General features: G+C 32.9%; 1 protein-coding gene across 3 annotated transcripts; it reads right to left on the reverse strand.

Annotated features, from left to right (window-relative positions):
- Positions 1–149: 149 nt before the first annotated feature.
- Positions 150–18,740, reverse strand: LOC111710925 (intraflagellar transport protein 27 homolog). Of its 3 annotated transcripts, XM_023485130.1 has the most exons (10): positions 18,595–18,740; positions 14,384–14,452; positions 9,168–9,215; positions 8,186–8,273; positions 6,778–6,878; positions 4,981–5,059; positions 3,471–3,525; positions 2,883–2,953; positions 2,290–2,356; positions 150–1,462 (listed from the first exon to the last, which is right to left on the reverse strand). In XM_023485130.1, exons 3-10 carry the CDS (start codon positions 9,185–9,187, stop codon positions 1,377–1,379), a joined length of 567 nt encoding a protein of 188 aa, XP_023340898.1. In that variant the 5' UTR covers positions 9,188–9,215; positions 14,384–14,452; positions 18,595–18,740; the 3' UTR covers positions 150–1,376. The 3 variants fall into 3 exon arrangements, with proteins under 3 accessions (XP_023340898.1, XP_023340899.1, XP_023340897.1); XM_023485131.1 differs by lacking the exons at positions 9,168–9,215; positions 14,384–14,452; positions 18,595–18,740 and adding an exon at positions 17,984–18,255; XM_023485129.1 differs by lacking the exons at positions 14,384–14,452; positions 18,595–18,740 and having other exon boundaries at positions 9,168–9,336.
- Positions 18,741–19,953: the final 1,213 nt, after the last annotated feature.

A 19,953-nucleotide genomic window follows, 5' to 3' on the forward strand; every position in this document is an offset into this window, starting at 1 on the left:
TATTTGCTTTGTTTTAAAAATTATAATTTTGTCAAAAATATTATTTTTAAATATAATTTATAAACAGACACATATACATTTACAATATTTTTGAAAACATTATGCAATTATGGCTAGACGGTCAGCTGTGTCTGCATGAAGTTTTTGCAGTGCTAGCTAGCTGAATGTTAGACTTAGCTTAGTCTGTTTGACGTTTTTCAATAAAAGCGTTCAGCTAGCTGTGTCTTCATTAAGTTTATGCAATGTTAGCTTGACGGTCAGCTGTGTCTTTGTGAAGTTTATGCAATGATTACTAGACGGTCAAATGTTTCTGCAATTAGTTTATGCAATAATGGCTAGACAGTTAGCTGTGTCTGTGTGCAGTTTATGCAGTGATGGCTAGAGCGTCAGCTGTATCTGTGTGAAGTTTATGCAATGATGGCTAGACAGTTAGCTGTATCTGCATGCAGTTTATGCATTTTTCTGTTTACTGTCACAAATCAAGAACCAAATTTATAACATGTTAATTAAGCAAATCTGACCCTGTTCCTCCGTCTTCTCCAAACTCAGTCCCACGACGTATCAATTCAGTTCTAATAAATACCACGGTAAACTGCCAGGAAACCAACCTGAAAACAGCTCTGCTATGGCTGGCTTCCTTCCGTTGATAATAAATATTAATCATATAGATATGTAATTTTTATGCACAACCTGTCATATTTTCAACGGAAAAATAAATTATTAGATTTGATTAGATTAGATTAGATCGCTAGACATTTAGCTGTATCTGCATGCAGTTTATGTAATGATGGTAAAGACAGTTTGATTTGTCTGCATGAAGTTTATGCAATAATGGATAGAGTGTCAGATGTGTCTGTGTTAAGTTTATGCAATGATGGCTAGATGGTAAGCTGTGCCTGTGTGAAGTTTATGTATTGATGGCTAGACAGTCAGCTGTGTCTGCGTGAAGTTTATACATAGATTGCTGGACGGTTCGCTGTGTCTGCATGAAGTTTATGCAATGATGGGTAGACGGTCAGCTGTATCTACATGGAGTTTACGCAATTATTGCTAGACAGTCAGCTGTGTCTGCATGAAATTTACGCAATGATAGCTAGACAGTGAGCTGTGTCTGCATGAAGTTTACGCAATTATAGCTATATGGTCAGCTGTGTCTGCATGAAGTTTACACAATTATAGCTAGACAGTCAGTTGTGTCTGCATGAAGTTTACGCAATTTCTAGACGGTTAGCAGTGTCTGCATGAAGTTTACGCAATTATAGCTAGACTGTCAGGTGTGTCTGCATGAAGTTTACACAATTATAGCTAGACGGTTGGCTGTGTCTGCATGAAGTTTACGACATTATAGCTAGACTGTCACTGTGTCTGCATGAAGTTTACGCAATTATAGCTAAACTGTCAGCTGTGTCTGCATGAAGTTTATGCCACTCATTAGCCAGGTAGAAGCATGGTTCCTCTATTCCTAAATAGTTCAGGATTAGTTGATTAGAAAACCAACATCAACTTTTGATTTCAGATAAAATTTTATATTTCAACTTATAAAATTCGTTTAACTATTCTGAAGCGGGAAGGGGGGGGGGTGACCCCAGCCCACTAATGGGTTTGACCAATATTAGTCTGAGCCTGTCAAAAAAAAGTAATGTACAACTCATGCCCATCCTTTTAGTTTTTCCTAGTTTTGCACGTTCAAATTCGAAATGAAAATGCTTTAGGGCTTAAAAACAAATTATAGGTCAGGTTGCAGTTTATTCAGAGATAGGGATTAACCAAAGAGAATAGAATATATATTAGAGTGGAATTTATTAGAACTTTTTCCATACTGCAGGTGTACTTCACATATTTATGCTATATAACCTTTTGGGCCCTGGAATATCATTTTATAGAAAATCTCAAATTAATATGAACCAAATTATGAAATAGGCTGGTTTCATAATTGCCCATGATCATCTCACATAGACTCTATGCCTTCCACTTTACAAACGATGATTTTCCGTTATAACTATAAATCAAATGATGTTTTTTATTCACCTAATTCATCATAAAGTTTATTTAACAGCTTTAAAAAATTCGAAATTGAAATGGATAGTTTAGGGAACATACTGTATTAATGTACTCTACTGCATATAATTTGTGAACATTTACATGATTTGTACACTTTGAACTCCCTTTCAGGCTGAAAGGGACTAAAAAAATTCATACCGAGAGATTCTATAAATTCCCCTCTAATATATATTCTATTCTCTTTGGGATGAACATATCTCTTATTTAGGGTATAAATATAAATATTACCTTGATAACTTTTAGCACTGCACTCAAAATAAAGAAGTCCATATCCAGACGCTAACTCGGCTCCAGTCTATAAACAAATTATGTTTTTTTTCAACATGCTGAAATGCTTGCATGGAACTAAAATTAAAGAGACTAATCCTAATTTTCATTGAACCTTCATGCAAAGATTGTAATTCCCGATTTCCTACGGTATCCTTGAAACCTTTATACAAACAATAATGTTAAAGATATTGTTGTTTTTTTATTTTAGGTTTACAAATGTTAATTTTAAACATTCCTTTTTTTCCTGTAAAAGATATTCGCAAGTCCATGTACAGAATCCACAATTGCAAAATTTTGAATCAGGTCATTTAAAATTATGCAATTACATGACCCTTTCAAAGGAATCTTTAGAAAGAAGGTGCGTAAAGCACCCTGTGTTAGAATTTAATGAATTTAAGCCGCGTCTGAAATCCCCAAAAGCCAGTTTCAATTGAGCGCCGGCTTAAATCTTTAATACAATTTTAAGTGGAACCAAGAATATTTGAGCCTTGGCTCAAATTCTTTAAATTCGGACTGTAAATAAAATAATAAATACATAATATGGACATCACCTTGGCTGGTACTTGTCTTCTCTCTGTTAGGTCTATTTTATTTGCAAGCACTACACCGGATAGAGATTTGTCTATACATATATTTATTTAAATATTTAAAAAAAAAAATTATTTTTACACCAAATTATATTAATTTTATATTTATGTGTGAAAATAAATCTTAATAATCTATATATAAATTTGGCTTGTCTGTTTGTCTGTTTGTATCCAATAAACGTCAAAACGGCTGAACCGATCGGGCCCAAATTTTTTGTGGGACATCTAGGGACCCCAGGGAAGGTTTATGAATAATTGAAATTTTAAAAATTTGTGCTTTAAAGGTTTTTAATTTTGTAAAAAAGATTAAATTTTTGAAAATCCGCGAATTTTTTTTTAAAATCCGCAAAATTTTTTTCATCGTTGTTTTGAAATGTGAACAAAAAGAACATGTTCACAATTAAAATAGAAGATGGGCGCGAAGCGCCCTTAAAGCCTAGAAAGAAGGGCGCGAAGCTCCTTGAATTTATAGTAATAATATATTTGTGATGGCGACATTTTTGCAATGAAAAAAATTTCCATATTTTCTAATATTTTGGTATTTAAAATTACCTTTATTAAGTTCCTTGATATGATCAATCAATAGTCGAGCTTTTCCGTAAGTTTCCTATAGACAGACAAATTGTAAAGGGAATAAACCACAGACTGCTTATCTTCTTTCACAGGGTGGGCTACGTAGGCCTAAGTTGACCCGGCAGGACATGCTACGTTTTTACGATAGGTTTTTAGAGTGCCATCTCACGGCCACTTGTTGAACATAATACTAATTCAGGGGTTAAGTTTTGCAATTTTTAAAGAAATACTCCAATTTTAAACATGAAACATTACATTTATGAATTCAGTCTTTTTTTGAAGATTTCGTGTTTTGTATCCAAAGGATCCTTAAATATCCCTTAATACAGATGTTTGCTGATATGTATATATCCAGTTAATTTTCACTTCTCAAGGTTTTACAAGATTCATGACGAAAAGTCTTGAAATATACCTACTAATCTAATCAACAATCTTTGGCGTAAGTCATTTTAATTATTTGCAATAACTTTTATGCATAGATAAAGATAGATTGCGCATAAGACGACATTTTTCATCTTGAAAGATATAAATGTACAGAGATGTTTTAAAGATATTCCTATTATATAGATTAACTAGGTCGGTTGTGAACATTGGCTGTTCTTATGTCATTGAGTACTTGTGGTGTACATGAGTTCTGTAGAGAGAAATTTAAGTTAGTTTAGTCCTTCTCATGTCTTTCTTCAGTTCTCGTCAATATGATATATTGCTCAGTGAAATATTGTTGTTCAAATAGTTCCATTCCCAGAGTTATTTTACACTCTATTATGAAATCCATTAAAACACCAAACCACCCCGCTTATCTTGAAGTACACTTTGACCCCTAGAAGTATGAGTTCGCGGACTGTACAATTCTTGGTGATTATCGCATATAAGCTATCTATGTTTATTTATTTATCTATGCTTTTATGTACCCTTCTGTGCCAATTTTTGGTCAAGGTTCATTCAAGGAAAACATTAAATTGCCAGGATGATTACTGTCCAATACAATAATGGTTCCAGATCACTAGATACCTGTGCGATTGTGTTATTTTTTTTGTGTATTTTGCATTTTTCTATTGCAACAGTCTTAATATGTCTAAAAGTCTCCAGTTTATATTTGTCAGAACAAGGCTGTTTTTGTTATTTTTCATCTCATAAATCTTTACATAGTGAGTAAATTGCATTAAGCAATTTCATTGATAAATTTGAGCATTCGTGCATTTCCTTACATATTTTCAATGTACGTTTGAAAATTCACAATACTGCATTTGAATTTTTTCGATTAATAAAAGTTTGAAGAGAAAAGATATGAAAATACAAAAATAGTAGACCCAATTTGAAACTCTAAAGACCAGGCGTTTTCGATATAAGATGTTTAAGCTGTCGTATAATGCAATAACTGTGTTCATGAAAACATGCCGCATGGATCGAAGACGATATAAAAGTCATCAATGAATTCCCAAGTTTATTGGGACACCCTGTTTGATGATATTATTAAGGAACATATTACCTCTTTTGTGACATCCACAACTACCATTATCATAGAAATATTCTCCCACACTGTCTTCAGTAAATCTACATACATGTCTCTAAATAAAAAGAGAAATATTCTCCCACACTGTCTTCAGTAAATCTACATACATGTCTCTAAATAAAAAGAGAAATATTCTCCCACACTGTCTTCAGTAAATCTACATACATGTCCCTAAATAAAAATAGAAATATTCTCCCACACTGTCTTCAGTAAATCTACATACATGTCTCTAAATAAAAAGAGAAATATTCTCCCACACTGTCTTCAGTAAATCTACATACATGTCTCTAAATAAAAAGAGTTTTAATTTTTGAATGAAAGATGGTTAAATACTAATCTTATGTGCTATTTTCTGTTAATAATTTTAGCTTCTAATTGTTTCTTTTCAAGCCGCCATGTTTCTTTGTTCATCACAAAGCTATAAATTTCGCAGATTTTTCTCTTTACATTGATATTTAATAATTTAAAAATTTAACAGATTTAACAATTTTTGGTTCAGCCATCTTGACGTTTGAATACGAACACACATACTATATGTAAATCTATATAGAGCAGCTCTACTGCATTCTCTTGATCAGGAATATACCTTCCTGATAAATCTATATAGAGCAGCTCTACTGCTTCATTTTGATCAGGAATATAATGAATCTATAAAGAGCAGCTTTACTGCTTCCTCTTGATCAGGAATATAGCTTCCTGATGAATCTATAAAGAGCAGTTCTACTGCTTCCTCTTGAAAAGGGATATACCTTAGTGATAAATCTATAAAAAGCAGTTCTACTGCTTCCTCTTGATCAGGAATATACCTTTCTGATGAATCTATAAAGAGCAGTTCTACTGCATTCTCTTGATAAGGAATATACTTTCGTGATAAATCTATATAGAGCAGTTCTACTGCTTCCTCCAAATCAGGAATACACCTTCCTGATGAATCTATAAAGAGCAGTTCTACTGCATTCTCTTGATCAGGAATATAACTTAGTGATAAATCTATATAGAGCAGTTCTACTGCTTCCTCCAAATCAGGAATATACCTTCCTGATGAATCTATTAAGAGCAGTTCTACTGCTTCCTCTTGATAGGAAATATACCTTAGTGATAAATCTATATAGAGCAGCTCTACTGCTTCCTCTTGATAGGAAATATACCTTAGTGATAAACTTATATAAAGCAGCTTTACTGCATTCTCTTGATAGGAAATATACCTTAGTGATAAATCTATATTGAGCAGCTCTACTGCATTCTCTTGATAGGAAATATACCTTAGTGATAAATCTATATTGAGCAGCTCTACTGCTTCCTCCAGATCAGGAATATACCTTCCTAATGAATCTATGAGTAGCAGTTCTATTGCTTCCTCTTGATTATGAATATACCTTCCTGATGAATCTATTAAGAGCAGATTTACTGCTTCCTCTTGATCAGGAATATACCTTAGTGGTGAATCTATTAAGAGCAGTTCTACTGCTTCCTCTTGATAGGAAATATACCTTCCTGATAAATCTATAAAGAGCAGCTCTACTGCTTCCTCTTGATCAGGAATATACCTTCCTGATGAATCTATAAAACAATTCTACTGCTTCCTCTTGATCAGGAATATACCTTCCTGATGAATCTATAAAGAGCAGTTCTACTGCTTCCTCTTGACCAGGAATATACCTTCCTGATGAATCTATAAAGAGCAGATTTACTGCTTCCTCTTGATCAGGAATATACCTTCCTGATGAATCTATAAAGAGCAGTTCTACTGCTTCCTGTTGATCAGGAATATACCTTCCTGATGAATCTATAAAGAGCAGTTCTACTGCTTCCTCTTGATCAGGAATATTAACTTGTTTTGTACTCAGTTCGCATCCCAGGGTCATACTGTAGTTCTAAACATAAAGATTATTATTAAATACAAAAACAAAAACAAAAACAAAAAAACAAAAAAACGAGAAAAATGCAAATTTTTGAAAATTGATTAGAGATCAGATTTTTTGAGTTTTAATCTTGAACGCATAAACTCGATGTCCAATGCACTTGGGAACTTTGGAAGGAATTGAGTTTTTGCCATAAATTTTTATTTTCTTATCCTAAAGTTGTACAGGATATTTCTTTTAAATCCAACCTTTCATGATAAAACATATCAAAGCATTTTGGAGGAATTTAAGCTTGAAAATCGAAAAGATTAATAGAAATAAGAAAATGTATGATTGAATTTCAACCATTAAAAAATTACAGGATATTTCTTTTAAATCCAACCTTTCATGATAAAACATATCAAAGCATTTTGGAGGAATTTGAAAATACTGACCTTACTGCAAATGATCGTGAATTAATAGTATTTCTTTGGAAACCTTCTTGCAATGACAAATCACATTGTTAAAGTTTTAAAAACCTGTTCAAATGGGAAATGGCCATTAATGGTTGGTTACCCATTGGAAACCCTGATATCAGGGCAATTAATTTACCTTTGGAAACTCCCCAACGGCAAATGGAATAAATTGATTACCATTGGAAACTTTTCCCAAACGGAAAAAGAAAAATAATTTTTTACCGTAAGTAATTATTCCCTCATGGCACATACAATACATTGTTTACCTTTGGAAACTATTCCCAAATGGCAAATAACAATAAATTGTTCACCTTTTGAAACTTTTCCCAAATGCAAAATGCAATAAAGTGATTACCTTTGAATAGACTGTCCCAATGGAAAATTCAAAAGATTGTTTAAGATTTAAACTTTTCCCAAATGTCGAAAGCGATAAATTGTTAACCTATGGAAATTATTCCTCAATGGCTCATGCAATAAATTGTTCACCTTTGGAAACTATTCCCAATAGAAAATGCAATAAATTGTATACATTTGGAAACTTTTCCCAAATGGCAAACGTAATAAATTGTTTACATTTGGAAATTTTTCCCCCAATGGCAAAAGCAATATATTTTTACCTTTGAAAATGTCAAAATGAATAAATTGTTTACAATGGAAATAATTCATTGCACATGCAATATCTCATACCTTTGGAGACTCTTCCCAAACAGCAAATAGCATTAAATTTTACACCATTGAAACTCCCCATTTGTAATTGCAATACATTGTTTATATTTGGAAAGCATGTACCCATGACAAATGCAATAAATGATTTACCTTTGGAAACTCCTTACCCCAATGGTAATTGCAATACATTGATAATACCTTTGGAAATCCTGCCCCCATGGCTATGAATTGTTGAACTATGGAGGTTTTCCCAACCCCCCAGTCCCCTACCACTGCAACCTTTCCCCTAGAAAATCATAAGGTTAAAAAATGCATATTTACAGATACATATTTACATGGTTAGCCACAATGGATCAGATTTTAATGACGACATAAAATTCCTAATTGATAGCGATCTTAAAGTCTATAAATTTGTTCGTTGCCTTAAGTATAGCCTGATAGTAATTTACTCTACGACTTGGAAAATAAAAAAAATAATTTTCAAGTTGCTGGGAATCAACACTGTCACGTAGCCGTAGTACATTTGATTTTCCAAGCCGGGTCAACCTTTCCGGTCCCAGTTTGTACTGTACCTAGCTCTATGGACAGGACTAGCCGGTGCAACAAGGTTGACGCGGTCAGACTTTATTCTTCATATAGGTTGAATCTACTTTTACTAAAGGGGCAGATTTGCGTGATGTAATATCCCAAGTATGGATAAATTCCGTACAGTAATCTCTAAAGTCTCATCCTTTCAGGGTAACCCTGTATGTAGTGTTTAGAAAAGTCAAAGGATGATTTGCAGTCCAAATTGACCAAGAAAATCAATGCCACAAACTTTTATAATTTCTATAATTTCAATATTGGAACCTGACAAGGGTAAACTTTTGATATTAGATGCTTCAAATTTAAATTTTATGATATAACAGAATTAATAGTTTGAAATCTACGACATTGGGTTACAAAGATATAGAGATTCGAAAATCAGAGTTTGTGACAAAGACTGAAATCCTTTTCAAGGTTTTGAAAAGCAGTTAAAAAACTTACAAACGCTAGCTTTAGTAAATGAAGATGAATTAAAAAGGGTTTAAATATTCAATATCTGTTGCATATTTACTATAACAGGGAGATCTCTTGTTGAAATAAAAATACCTCCAAATATATGCTTTTATAACAAACGCTGACTTAAAGATATTTATACCTTAGTATTGTCGATGTCATGGAGATTCCAATGCTATATACAAGTATGCTAAAATATAATTATTTTTCTAGTTATAAACTCTGAATATTATTGTACACTGCTGGTTTGTGTTTGGTATGTGTCTGATAGAGGTGCCTGCTTTCCCTCATCATAGAAAACTCAGGTAGTTATTTTACTCGACAGTAATATTTTACTTTCTCATTTGATTTAAACAAAACTTATAATAAGAGCTATATAAGAGCTATTGAAAAATCTTTAAAAATATTTAATTTCTAATATACAGGGTGTCCCATGAAACATGACAGTAGCAAGACGTCTTTGATCTTTGTAAAATTTGGTGGCATTTATTTGTAAACTTAATCTTAAAATTAAAATTCTGGAGTTAATAATCAGAACATACTCAGCCAGTCTTGGCATTTCCAAAATGGGGTCTGCCTTTTTTTGTGCTTTCAATATTAAAGAATACCTTGAGATTTCGACAGTTTTGGTTTTATTTAATGAAATTGAAATCTGAACGAAATTGATATTTATACCTCCGGTGATATTGAAAGCACAAAAGCAGCAGACCACATTTTGAAATGCCAGGACTAGGTGAATATTGTGGTTATTATTTTAAGAATCATACATGTGAAAGTAGATGTGACGACTGAATGTCACAAATAAACTCAGATTTCAAAGACGACATTTCATTTGTCTTGCAAATGTCATGGTTTGTGTGACCTCCTGAGGTATCAGTTATGGTTGCTTCATTCTCATATTTATACGTGAAATCCATACTAGAGGCGCTACGAGGTTACAAAGTTTTCAGTGCCACCCCATGATGGGATTTTCCCAGTCAATACTGGATTGATCCAAAGTTTATTGTGCAATAATAATGCTTTAAGCATTAACAATTTGAGGAGATTTGTCGAAACTAAAAGGTTACCAACAAAGGTTGCGACTTCAACGTCGGTATTTTGAAAAGACGACCTTAAAGTTGATGGTGGACAATGATACCTGGATTTTAAGAATAAAGACAACTTAAAAAATCCGTACAGTACTAGATCTCTGAAGTCTTATCCTTTGTGGGTAACTCGTAGAACAGGAGAAGGTATGGGAAATATGGAGAAATTATAAATCAAGATTAAAATTTATTAATTCTATATTTGTAAAACTCCGTAAACAGATACTACAGAGTGTCCCAAATAATATTTGATTATCTTCAAGCTTTAACGCCAAAATAAAAGCAATACTCGAAAAACATTGTATTTTTGCAAGACTGCTTTAAAGTCAGCTCTATTAAATTCTTTAAAATTATTCAAATTTCTTGAATTTTCTGATTAGTCCCGAAAATCGTATTTCAGACCCATTGACGATGTAATATGATGTGGGATGTGAAATATTGAGTTGAAACCTTGGACTAAATGTCGTCTTTTAAGTCAGAACTTTTTCAACCAAACTTTTTACAGTTGCAAAAGAAAATTACTTCAATTTGATAGTTTTATCTTCATTTTCCTTATAAACTCCATTTAAGTCCTATTACAGTCGTCGTCATATATATCAATACAGAGAAGACGACTTCTACATCAATTTAGATTTCTACCAATCTTTCAATCAGCAGCGAACCACATAAGCATGTAAACAAGGAGACGTTGTCAATTATATCAGCTTTTCTTTATTTACTGTAAACTTGAAATTTGAAAAATGCTTGTTTTTAAGGACCAAAGCATTAATATTATTGTATTGATATAATCGCCGACCACGGTGTATACTTTTTTTCCTGCTCATCTAAGGACTTTTTAAGGGCGAGATGTGTTCCGTTTCTTCTATTGGAATTCAATTGCGTTTCTGATATAATTCAACAATCTTTAAATCGCAGAATAAAAAACCAGGTGGCCAAATCAAACATTTTATACCTTTGACAGAACGTAAACACCCTCAAGGCGTAGTGCTCACGCTTCAAATTTAGTTAAAAGCTTTAAAATTCGGGATTTATAAATCTTTGCAACCAACTGTCATTTTATTTCAGAAGATAAAACGTTGTTCAGCACTGTTTAATAGCCCGCCTATCCTAAATTATCCAGAACTAGTAAGCTCATTTCATAATAATAAAACTAATTATCACAAAAATTGTATTCAAACCCTAGTAATAACCATTGTTAATTCACATTTAATTTTAGGATTGAAATACATGCATCTATGGATTAGACAGAGGATCAGTGGGAAGCCTAAGAACAATTGCCAATCTGAGAACATCAGTTGCCCGGGACCGTTGCTTGGGAAATAAATACCACTTTCGCTTTCATCAAAGATTTATTTTGATGTTGTTCACTTAAATCCCAATATATAATTCTTCAATTGTCCTCCACATGATTGATTATTTATCTACCATCATACATAGTAGTAGATTGCAGATTGAGGATGGGAGGGAGGGGGGGTATGTAAGCCATCCCCCACGGTGCTTATGGATTTGTTTATGGTTTAAAATGTAGTGTACCACTATCTATGGTTTCCACCATAAATATATCGACAGCTTTGTGAAATTTCAAATTTTAAATCAAAATAGTGGGAGAGAAAGGGGGAGGGCATTTTCTTTGTCTAAGATTTATCAGGGAAAAGAGGGTGGGGGGAATAATTTTTGAAGATTTGGCAAAGCATTAGAAATCAAGAGGCAAGTTTTTTTTGATCAAAAAATTTATTTATTTTTCCAAAAAAATCAGTTATTTTCGCCGATTCCGCGAATTAAACCCTGCAATTTTTTACCTAACTTTTGAAAAAAAATATTTTCGAAAGAGGGGGGAAGAATGATTTTTCGGTGGTAACCGCCAAAAAAGTCCTCAGAAAAAAAGTTTCAGGAAATAAAGTCCTAAAATTTCACACTAAAAAAGTCCTGTGGAAAAAAGTCCTTTTATTAAAAATTCTCCGGAAATAAAGTCCTACCAATTCGAGGCTTTATTTTCTAGGACTTTTTTTCTATGATTTTATACAAAAAAAGTCCTCGGCAAAAAGTCCTCATAACAAGTGAAAATGCATGATTCACAATTCTAGGTTTTTCTTTTCCTCGGATTTATTTTCTTCAGTTCTTTTTTTCCTGGGATCTTATTTCCTGATACTTTATTGGAAGCCCCCATACTATTTTAGAAAAAAAAGTCCCAGGAATCCAAAACACAGGACTTTATTTCCGGTGACATTTTTTCCAAGGACTTGATAAAATTTAGACTTTTTTCCAAAGTTTTTATTTCCAGGTTTTTTTCCAGAAACTTTTTATCCCGGGACTTTCTTACATAGATTCATTTTCAGTAAAATATTCTTTTACTTGCAATGTCTTTTTGCATGTTTTGCGAATTATACATTTAGTTCCGAGAGAAATGTTTTCTAGCATTTGGAAAACAGTGAGGTTAATGCAAAGATCTGTTAATTAGTTAATTATAAAAAACAGGGGAAGGAACCTATAATGAAAGTTGACAAAAACATGTAGACAGTCTTATTGGTTAATTAACCTAGACACACGCAATGTACAGGGTGACATGGTTTATACTACACAGTTATACAGTGTGATAGTATACACTATTGTATACATATACTATACAATACAGGGTGATATAGTATACACTATACAATACATGGTGATACAGTATATACTATACAATACAAGGTGATATAGTATACACTATACAATACAGGGTGATATAGTATACACTATACAATACAGGGTGATATAGTATATACTATACAATACATGGTGATACAGTATATACTATACAATACAAGGTGATATAGTATACACTATACAATACAAGGTGATATAGTATACACTATACAATACAAGGTGATATAGTATACACTATACAATACAAGGTGATATAGTATACACTATACAATACAGGGTGATATAGTATACACTATACAATACAGGGTGATATAGTATGCACTATATAATACTGGGTGATACAGTATACACTATACAATACAGGGTGATACAGTATATACTATACAATACAGGGTGGTCCAGCATATACTATTACAGGGTGTCCCACGTTTTTATTTACACTACATTACACTACTCAATACTGAAATCACGCAACCTCTTGTTGATGTTGTCTGTAAAGAATTAAGATTAAATAAAACTAGATATGAAGAGAAAGGTCAGAAACAGACGTGTAATACACACTGAACTATGGGAAAAGGATATGTGACGACTTTCTGGCACGACTTTGCGCGCGACCTCGTAGCTTCTCTGGTTTGATTGTACGATCAATTATGAGAAATTTATCTGGTAACAAATTAGAAATTTAAAATATGTTTGTTCATCTCGATAGCTATACAAAAAGTAGAATAATGAAAAATAACATAATCTTACGTGAAATATACTTTAGTTTGGCGTGAATGCAAAGTTTTTCTTATAAAACTTCTACCTTAAATTCTGTTATCTAAGTGTCCGAAATCTTTGAACAGGATTTCTCCAATATTTTCCCATATTGCGTGTAAAGGGTTTTTACAGAATGTTGGGAAGCAACTGAAACAACATTCCCGGGGAGGATAAATAAACATAGAAAATACTAGTTTCTGTCCTAGAAATATGTTTATCTGTCTAGTCTGTACATATGTATATATATATATCTATCTGTGTATCTGTTTATCTGTCTAGTCTGTACATATATATATATATATATATCTGTGTATCTGTTTATCTGTCTGGTGTGTACATATGTATATATGTGTCTATCTAGAAATATGTTTATCTGTCTAGTATATATATCTATCTGTGTATCTGTTTATCTGTCTAGTATGTGCATGTGTATATATGTGTCTATCTAGAGATATGTATATCTGTCTAGTCTGCATATATGTATATATGTGTCTATCTAGAGATATGTTTATCTGTCTAGTCTGCATATATGTATATATGTGTCTATCTAGAGATATGTTTATCTGTCTAGTCTGCATATATGTATATATGTGTCTATCTAGAGATATGTTTATCTGTCTAGTCTGTACATATGTATATATGTGTCTATCTAGAGATATGTTTATCTGTCTAGTCTATCCATATGTATATATATGTTTATCTGTCGAGTCTATCCATATGTATATATGTCTATCTGTAGATATAATTATCTGTCTAGTCTATTTATATCTATCTGTTTCACCATCTATCTGGTTTATATATATATATATATTTTTGTCTAAATATCTATATCTATCTATTTCACCATCTATTTGGTAAATTTAAATACCTATCTGTCTATATATTTATATCTATCTGTTTCACCATCTATCTGCTCAACTCTAAGTCCCAGAACGACCTGAATGATATCAATCAATCTATTTATCCCATTATACCAATCTTTCATAAATATCCCCCCCTGGCGTATCCCCTCCCTCGTTTCCCCGCCCTCGCGGCCTTCCGTAGCCCCTCGAACCCCCTCCTTTCTTCCCCCCTTTCTCCACAACCCTTTCAATAATATAAATGACAGATGCTTTTGTTATTATTATTAGAGCGTGTAACTGTTGACAAAAATAATACCCCCCTTCCTACTTACCTTACAAATCTACAAACTTTAATTCTACTCCCCCACTTACCCTCTTTTTATAACTTGCAACCCCCTAGCAACCATCTTTCTCCCTTTCTACCTTCTATCTACCTTGTAACCATCTCTCTTCCTTCTCTACCTTCTATTCTACCTTGCAACCATCTTTCTCCCTTCTCTACTATTCTACCTTGCAACCATCTTTCTCCCTTCTCTACCTTCTATTCTACCTTGTAACTATCCCTCTTCCTTCTCTACCTTCTATTCTACCTTGCAACCATCTTTCTCCCTTCTCTACCTTCTATTCTACCTTGCAACCATCTCTCTCCCTTCTCTACCTTCTATTCTACCTTGCAACCATCTTTTTCCCATCTCTACCTTCTATTCTACCTTGTAACTATCCCTCTTCCTTCTCTACCTTCTATTCTACCTTGCAACCATCTTTCTCCCTTCTCTACCTTCTATTCTACCTTGCAACCATCTCTCTCCCTTCTCTACCTTCTATTCTACCTTGCAACCATCTTTTTCCCATCTCTACCTTCTATTCTACCTTGCAACCATCTTTCTCCCTTCTCTACCTTCTATTCTACCTTGCAACCTCTCCCTTCTCTACCTTCTATTCTACCTTGTAACTATCCCTCTTCTATCTCTACCTTCTATCTACCTTGTAACTATCCCTCTCCCTTCTCTACCTTCTATTCTACCTTGTAACCATCCCTCTCCATTCTCTACCTTATATTCTACCTTGTAACTATCCCTTTCCCTTATCTTCTATTCTACCTTTTCTTCCAGAAAAAAGGGTTTCAAAGAAGGGAGAGTCCTGGGGTTGGGGGGAAGGTAGGTAATATGGAAGGTAGGGGAAGTGAGTTGTATAAACTAAGAGGTATTTGATGGATAGCGTTCATAAACATTCTTATCTGTACTCATCTTTCTCATAAGTTACCCCCTCCCCCACCCCTTTAGTTTCTGTTCCCTGAATCAATTTTAGGACCCTTTTCCTTTTAAATCCCTACAACCCATCATTGGATAACATCTTGTGATAAAAAGGGTTTCAACATTTGAAAAAAGGTTCTATGAACTGCGTCCCATCATTTAAAAGAGAGAGGGGAGGGGGAGGTGAGGTGAGAGGGAGGGGAATGAAGGGGGAGGGGAGGATAGGGAAGGGGTTGCAAGTGGTGTGTTAAAAATTACAATTTTACTTTTGACATTTACATGAATTGCACGCTTGTTTTGTTTACACTTTGTACAACGATATCTCAGATGAACATCAACAATCAAAAAGTCTAAAAAATAAGATCCTCAAGTCTCATTGTAATTTAAACTGAAGAGATCCTCCATTTATAAGAGTGATATGTCAAATTCACAATGGTATCCCTCAAGAGCTTTATCGGGAAAAAATTGAATTGTATCCATGATTATTTTCTTTGACAATGTACCACAGAAACAAACATTTTTATCATAAATTATAAACATTATGAATGCAGGAATTTGTGAGAGTCTACCCCTCCCCCAACTCCAACAAGAACGACAAAATATATTAAAGACCAACTGTAAGCGTAATTCTAAGTGGCCTTCCAAGCAAAACTTGACATTACCAAGTATTTTACATTATAAACGGTTAAAGAAAATATATATAAATTAATATTTTTGAAAATTAAAAAACTCTCAAACAAAGAGTTTAACAATTAACCACGTGTTTGTAGATTAATGTGATTAAGTCCCACAAAATTGACCAGTCAAAGGTTTCAAGGGTACCGTTGTAAATCGGTCATTTTTGCATGGAGGGTCACTTGAATTTACATTTACAGTTCCTTTCATGACATTTGATAACAAATGTCTAAAAGTTAATATTAAAATACATTTTTGAGTGTTTGAATTTACAAATGTGAAATCTGATTGTAAAATAAAACAATTTTCATATATTTCAATTTATTCAATTACTAGAAGTCTCACAAAAACCTTCTTTTCAAATTTTATCTTTCTAGTTTCATGAATAGCAAAATACAGGGAGATCTAATAAACATAAAATAATTTACATTTTATTTATTTAGTTTCATGAATAGTAAGATATAAGGAGATCTAATAAATAAATAATATTGACTTTAATCTATCTTTAATCTATCTGTTTACCCCCGAAAAAATTGCCGAAGATTGTTTTAATTTCAAATAATCTTCGATAAAAAAGAGGTGCAGCTCGATTAACAATAGTACCCTTGAAACCTTTACCTGCTCAATAATGTGGAAAACCAAGTAGATTTGAAAATTGTTTAATTCTGATTTGTTCAATTAACTTATTTTTGACGGAATCAATTGTCATAAACACTTTTGTTTGACGAAATCAAACACGCACCCCAGACCCTTCAGTTAAAGTAAATTCAACCTAAAGTCTGTCCGCGTCAACCTTGTTGCACCGGCTAGTCTTATTGAGTGTCTGCTTTATTTTCCCAATGTCCGGGCGATACAGTACAAACTTCTGGACCGAAAAGGTTGACCCGGCTCGGAAATTCAAATTTACTACGGCTGCCCGTGCAAATATCATAAACGTGCGTTTGACGGAATTAACTATCATATACATACGATTGACGGAATTGACTATCATATACGTATGTATGACGGAATTAAATATCATGACGGAATTTGACTATCATATACATATGTTTGACGAGTAAACTCTCATATACGTATGTTTGACCGAATTAAATATCATATACGTATAGAGAAAAGCATGTTCTTCAATGGAAAGACATTATTAAAAATTCACAATCATAGAACTCCTCTATAATATAAGGTATCTGACGTTATGTATAAAATTTAAAAAACAACTAAAAGTTAAGATAGAAATCCGTTATCCATAGTGGTTTCAAATCTAAATACTGTGTCTCCATATATATAATTCCGTAACTTTTTTTATTCCCCAAAATGTTATGGTACTTTCCAAAAGAATTTTTCTCAAGCGGTAACTTCCCAATGGTATTTACCCAAGTGAAAATTTCCCAACTGTGCACTTTCCCAAGCGGCAACTTTCCATGTCTGTCCTAGCCGCTGCCCTCCCCAATTACATCCTGCGGCCGCTTGGCGCCTCAGAAGTCCTAGTACCTAACCTTTGGGGGAGTTGACGCTTGGTAAATTTCACAATTGGGAAATTGCCACTTGCGAAATTGCCACTTGTAAAATTGCAACTTGTGAAAGTACCACTTGGAAAGTCCTCCTTGGGAAAAATGTCTAAGGGAAAATGCCTTAAACCTTCCCCACCCCCTCCTTAAACAAAAAAGGCATGATTTAGTAGCTACCAGTTTTTTATCTTACATTTTTAAATTTTGATTATCTATACTCGATCTTTTTCCTCAAAAAGATGGTTGAGCGAGCGGTTGAGACACAGATAAGACTCTACACAGTATAGAATAATAAATGAAAAATGATTTAAAGGGAGTGTTCGCGAAAAATGAAAGGGGGTACAGGCTAACGGCGAAAAATAAGCGCTTTTGACAGCTACTAATCTTACCTCTATCTGTTCCGTCTTTAAGGAAAAAATAGTTTAAAACGACTCATGCTAAAGAACGTAGCGTCCAAATCTTCAGCTCGTATCGTAAAATAATCAATCTTATTCCAAACAAATCATTCAGATATTACGAACAACAGTCATCAATTTTTTTTCGACGCATTCATATAAAGTGTATATTTCATAATATCTATGATTATGTTTTTGTAAAAATTATATTTCGCTGGCGCGGGATTTTCGAACATTTTTTACCCCTTTCTTTTTCGCGAACACTCCCTTTAAAAAATAAAAAATTTATATCTTTAGATTTTTATACTATTGTTCTAATTTTGTTTCAACCGCTGAAATTACATTTTTTTTTCTAAAACTCTTTTGCCTCCAAGTTTCCAACCGTTAGAAATGCAAGTTTTTACATCACCTTTTTCTCATTTATTCCGCACGATTACACATTTAACTTTTTTTTTTAACTCTAACCTCTTTAAGCAGACATTTTCATAGCAAACAAATATGTAAAAATTTTTAACCCAGTGGTTGAAAGAAATATTTAACTAAAAAGTACGATTTCAGCCTTTTTTCTTTTTTCATTGTCTTTTTCTGCAACACAATAAATTACTATTTATAGGGCAAAAAACTACAAATTGTCATATTTAGTTTTTAGTCGCTTTACAATATCGTCTTTTGCGAGTTAATATGTAGATATGGTGGAGAGAGTTAGAAGACTAATGATATTTGACAAGAAGATTTCACAATGATATGATAATTACTAAAACAAACAAACAATTGCCCGCTATTACATGACAAACAGTAGCATTTCTAAATTTGACGTCTTTTTTCTATGAAACATAAAGAGTGAGTTAAAAAAACGAGATTATCGTTGTTTTACAAAACAATATAAAAATATTTTCAGGTTTTATGTTTTGGGTGGAAAAATTGACCAAATGTCTAAAGAAAAAAATCCGCCAAACTATCGGTACAAATTTTCTCTAAATCTTACCAAATATGGCAAAATGGAAATTTCAATTTATGTTTTAGTGATTCTTTTTCTTTGCTTGATCATTACATTTTTAGTAATATTTTGTCTGAAACATTAACTATGCAAATAAAATTGCATTTTGCATATAGCAATGTCAATCCCAGTATTTTTCCTGACAAATGAAATAATTAAGATTTTCAAGAGATTGTAAAAATTATTTCAATTGACTTCCAAATTTCTTAATGTTGGATTCACAATGGTATTCGTTAAACATATTAATATCTGCAACAAAAAAGTATCTTCCTTTTTTATCTAAAATTTACAATGAAACCAAAATTTAATTTGCGGAAAAAACGACTATTAGTCTCAATTGTACTCTGACTAAGGTACGCACCGATGTGAATCGAACCTGCTGAACTCTTTAAATACATTGTTGCTTGTAGTTCCGTCAACATATTCCTTTAAGAGTTTTATCTTTCAAATAGTTCAATGTCTTTTCAAGCAAGGCTAGTTCTGCCTAGAAAAAACATAGATAACGTGTAGCTTTTATGGCAATTATACAATCTTTAACATTTTGCAATTTATCTTTGCATTTCTTTTATTATTTTTATCTTTATATTAGGCACTGTACTGTAAAGATGTGAAGAGATAGAAATAATTTAGTGTTAAAGGGACTGTAAACGTTATATTAAGTGTATTTTCATCGATGGAGTAGCATGCTATTTAAAGTGTATTTCCATCGATGGAGTAGCATGCAAATTTAAGTGTATTTCCATTGATGGAGTAGCATGCAATTTCAAGTGT

Source organism: Eurytemora carolleeae, unplaced genomic scaffold, assembly GCF_000591075.1.
Source record: "Eurytemora carolleeae unplaced genomic scaffold, Eaff_2.0 scaffold1021, whole genome shotgun sequence".
Lineage (NCBI taxonomy): Eukaryota > Metazoa > Arthropoda > Copepoda > Calanoida > Temoridae > Eurytemora > Eurytemora carolleeae.

Excerpts from the sequence above, each read along its gene's own strand:
- LOC111710925 (XM_023485130.1), bottom strand. The coding sequence starts at position 9,187 with ATGACATCGACAATACTAAG. Across the intron at positions 8,274-9,167 it reads ATGACATCGACAATACTAAG|GGGAAAGGTTGCAGTGGTAG; the intron begins GTATAAATATCT and ends ATGATTTTCTAG. Across the intron at positions 2,954-3,470 it reads TATCAAGGAACTTAATAAAG|ACAAATCTCTATCCGGTGTA; the intron begins GTAATTTTAAAT and ends ATATATGTATAG.